We start from the raw sequence: 4,687 nt of genomic DNA on the forward strand, positions 1-4,687 counted from the left end.
TGTTATTGTGACAAGCCTCGGCCACAAGACAATGTTATTTAAGCTCTGATCATAGATTGGGCCTGATCACTATATTGGGCCTAATAAACTTACTTTTCATGTTTGAACGGTTTTATTCACAAACGAGTATTGGTCCTTAAAATTATACTCGAACTTTAATTTAGTATTTAAAATTTTAATTGTCTAAATTTAGTCTTTAAATTTTTTAAATTTTAATCACATTAGTTTCTACGATAATTTCCATCACAGAATCAATTGAAAAAAGTTTGGAACTAAATTGAGGCAATTAAAATTTTAAGGACTAAATTGAGATTTAAGTATAACTTTACATACTGAGTATTTTCTCCCCACGAAATGTTTCTTTACTAGAAAAATATGAGAAAGAAAAAGAAATCAAGTTGGACTGATCGAATGATTAGCTTACTAGTTCGCTAAAGCGTTAATGATTTGAATCATGTAATAATTCATTAGCCAACAAAAAGTCCTTAAATAGAGTTCTGATCCTAACAAATTAATCATTTACTTATCGAAATAAAAAATACTATGGGTAAAAAAAAAAAGAAGAAAAAAGACTAACTTCCTTTTTTTTTTTCATTTTTATGCTAATTGGCAATTTAAGTATTTTTGTAATTAAGAATAAATTGTAAAATAGGATAAAGAGTGGAAAATAGACGCAAAAACTTGGCAGCCATTGCATTGCAGGGGGAAGATGAATAACTGGTGGTGGTTGTAACAGAAGCAATTTAACTAACTTCATTTAATGGAATCTCCTCTTTCTCTTGAATTCTGGAAACAGCATCATGGGTTTGCTTAACCTGAGGCTCAATTATAATGCTTCTTCTGCTGCTATTCACTCTCCTTTCTCTTTCAACAATCACTCATGTATCACACTTTCTTCTGGTCAGCTCAATTTTCCTTCCCTTTTTCATTATTAATTGCTCTGTTTTTATTCCTTGATTAATAATTTACAATTTGCATACTTAGTAGCTGTTATGAATTATGACAAAGTCTGTTTGTTCAAGCTTTAGGTTTTATTGTTAGAATTAACTCATGGTCTAATTATGATTATTTATGTATGGTTTTTCTAGCCAGAAGTAGGGGAATACAATTTCAAGTTTCTAGCACAAAATAAAAAAATACACAAAAAAAGAAAGAAAAATAAACAAAAATATTGAAGCCTTTCTCTCAATTGCTGTGCTCTGAATTTTGGTTACAATTTGATCCAGCTGGAGGCAGGGAAGCAACTTTCAACTCAGCGAGGCTATCTTCGCTTTCGACCGTAAATGAAGAAGGAGAAGCATCCCAGAGAAGCTTTCCAACAGCATTCAGTTGTTTGTCATCAGAATTGGAAACCTTGGACAATGATTCTTTATACATAGAAGAAATCAAGGTACACCATAGGCCTTTTAATCAAGCTATATAATTATATTCTGGTATGAAGGGAAGCCTTAGAGCAATGATTGAGTTGTCTCCATGTGAGTTTAAGCCATGAAAACAGTCACGGATGTAACTATCAGCTTGAGCTGGTACATTACCCCCCTTTAGGTGCGGCTGCGAGGCGGGATGTTTGTGCACTAAGCTGCCTTTTTTTCCCTTTAATAATTATATTTTGGTTTCTATGCATAGACATAGATACATAGTGTGTGTGTTATTGTAAACTCTCACAAGGTTTATATTTCCCAGGTGAAGAAGGGTAAGAGGTCTATTAGTAGTGTGCAAGAAATGCTTAATAATACACAAAGACAAAGGCATTTTGAAAAGGAGATATCAACAGCCTGCCTCAAATTTCAGTCTTTTAGAGCGATACATTATCGTTTGTTAATGGAAAATCTAGGCACTTTGGAACAAACTTTCGCTGATTCTGAAGCAATTAAATTGAAAAGTGACATTGTATTGCAACTTGGAAAGCTTGGAGCTCTGGAATTGTTCAATGTCTGTCTGTCGAGATCTCTTGAACTGTCGTCACATGCCGTTGGACTTGGAGAGCACCAGAAGGAAAACAGGAAAATAGATGAGAAGATAGATAAAGTTTTTGTTCAGTCTACCAGGAAAAAACAGAATAAAAGAAGAACACGGAAAGCATTTACTGCTATGGAAGTTCGGCTGCAGCCGTTGACTTCAAAAGTTGATGATAAGGAATATAGATTGCATTCCCTTCCTGCTTCTGTAAAGAAAGCTTCAAATCGTAAAAATACAAGAATAATGGTTGCTAGAAGGGAGGCAGAAATGTCAAAAGGAGTAAAGGTTAGTTTATACTTTATACTATCTTTGATTACTTTACAGAGACTTTCTTGATTACATTTACATATATCTGTCATTCTCATATTTCAAGGTAACACTTACTAAATCATCGACCTTTAACCACTTTTCAATCTTAAGCACAATAAAGAATGAAAGGTTTATCATACAAATTAGTAATGAAATAGAAGGTATTCTGGAGGAAAACAGCCAATTTTTTATTTTGGGTTTAGGTTAGACTGTAAAATGACTAAAGTGGAAGATATTGTAAACTAAAAGGAGTATGTTATTGTCAAGTAGAATAGGTTCAACTGATATCATGATTTGGATCTTTTGGTTAAATATTATAATTATGTGCCATTCTAGGTTCTAGCAGAGTTGGAGAAAATTCGAGAAGGAATAGAAGAGAGTACAAATCAAGTAGCAAGCTTGAAAAGCTGGGCAGAAGCAGCTGGAGTTCATGAGAAGGTGCTACAGCAGAAGTTGCATTACTGCCAACGTTGTCGTGACGAGCTTATACGAAGTACTCGTTCCTTGGTCGTTTACCTTGCAAGGAAGTACAGGGGTATGGGAATAGCACTGGAAGATCTACTTCAGGTCTGTTTGGTTATTGTATATGCCGTTTTATTTAATCATTTTTATGGCCTGAGCAAGAGTTTTGTGCTGGATCTTTAATTGATAGTCATAAGACACATAAATCTTACCAAAATGAATCAGAAGAAACTAGATAAACTTGGGAGAAATTTTGTTTTGCGGGTAAAGTGCAAACAAAGAACTTTAATTGAAGGGGGCTTTGAATTCTGTGTATAACAGATTGATTTGTAAGGTGCTACCCCAAAAGTAGAAGTATGAATAAAATCAAACTTTAGAGTAGACAGGGAATATACTTATTTGAAATTTTGCTTCTTTCATTTAGCTTTTCACTAAATTTGTAACTTTTGTCACCGTATTTCTTAGGCAGGATATATAGGTGTTCTCCAGGGAGCTGTGAGATTTGACTATACAAGGGGTTATAGATTCTCAACTTATGTGCAGTATTGGATAAGGAAATCAATTTCCAGAATGGTGGAACGATATGCTCGAGAAATCGTAGTTCCTGTATGTTCCTCTTCTGCATAGCTGGTTTGTTTTGTTTCCTTATACCAATGTCAATGTTTTGTGAAACCTTGATTTGATCCTTGTTTATTTTTTCATATTTGTTATTCTTTTTAGTGGTCATTGAGCAGGGCCATGAATCAGATACAGAAAGCACAAAAATCCCTGAAAATGACCTCCATGAAAAGCCCAGATGATCATGAAATCGCAAAGGCGACAGGTCTTTCTTTGGAAAAAATTAGATCAGCTGGAAATTGTCTAAGAGTTGTTGCTTCGACCAATCAGAAGATGGGAGACTCTCTTAGTGTAAAGTATACGGTAAGAATTTGATATATTTGACTAAATTTTTTAGCTGATCATCATATTCTCTATCGACAGGTGTGTATCAGTTCAATGTACGAGACAGAACGAGTACAAAATATTTCTCATGTAGAGTAGAGCATTATAATCTCAAGAAATATATCCTTAAACATTGTTGTTACTTGTTTGTTAAGTCATAAGTTGTTTTTTGCATAAATGTTATGCAGGAATTTATGCCTGATATGTCAATAGAGAATCCTGAAGAAGCTGTGATGAAGCAACACATGAGAAAGGACTTATATGATCTCTTGAAAGTCTTGGATTCAAGAGAAAGAGAAATATTAACCCTCCGTTTTGGTCTTAGAGATCACCATTCAAAGTCACTTGAAGAAATAGGGAGATATTTCAAAGTTAGCAAAGAATGTGTGAGGAAGATAGAAAGGAAAGCACTAACAAAATTAAGGAACAAAGCAGCTACATCAAATTTCAATTTTTATTTATTGGATTTAGATTCTTAGATGTCATTGGCTTTGGTGGAGTTTCAATAGTTTTGGCTTGTCTATCACTTTTAGTTGTCCCTAGTGCAGCATCATACCATTTTAAAGATATTTTTTACTGTATATATAAAAGTATTATATTATATAAAACAGTGTAAACGATAAAGCATGTGATAATGTTTGTGTGTATTGTTTCTTCTTATTGGACATGGAAATAAATAGTATAATACCTATTCTAGTTACCTTATGTGTTCAAAGATTGTTCCAATTTGTTCTTGTAAAATTTTGTGCTGCTCTTGTACTTGAGCTTAAACTACAACATGAGGTGGTAATCAATCAGAAATTCTTGGTGTACATTTTATCTTTTGTGTACACTTTATATCCCCTTTGTTAATAAATGTATTTATAAGAAAGTAGATATTCATTGTAGAAAGAAATAGAGGGCTACTACACATACAAGTCTTTTTGGTATACAAGTTCATACAAGTTAGCTCAAATCCAACAAAAACAATTCTCAAGTTAGATTGCGTGTAAACACGCACTTCTCTAACTCTTGA

General features: G+C 33.5%; 1 protein-coding gene across 1 annotated transcript; it reads left to right on the forward strand.

Moving 5' to 3' along the window:
* The first annotated feature begins 665 nt into the window (after nt 1–665).
* LOC107461069 (RNA polymerase sigma factor sigC) lies at nt 666–4,351 on the forward strand. Its single transcript, XM_016079524.3, has 7 exons — nt 666–900; nt 1,227–1,390; nt 1,684–2,244; nt 2,605–2,835; nt 3,196–3,336; nt 3,451–3,651; nt 3,861–4,351. The coding sequence occupies exons 1-7, from the start codon at nt 801–803 to the stop codon at nt 4,149–4,151; spliced, it is 1,689 nt and encodes a 562-aa protein (XP_015935010.1). The 5' UTR covers nt 666–800; the 3' UTR covers nt 4,152–4,351.
* Nucleotides 4,352–4,687: the final 336 nt, after the last annotated feature.

This window comes from Arachis duranensis, chromosome 8, assembly GCF_000817695.3.
Source record: "Arachis duranensis cultivar V14167 chromosome 8, aradu.V14167.gnm2.J7QH, whole genome shotgun sequence".
NCBI lineage: Eukaryota > Viridiplantae > Streptophyta > Magnoliopsida > Fabales > Fabaceae > Arachis > Arachis duranensis.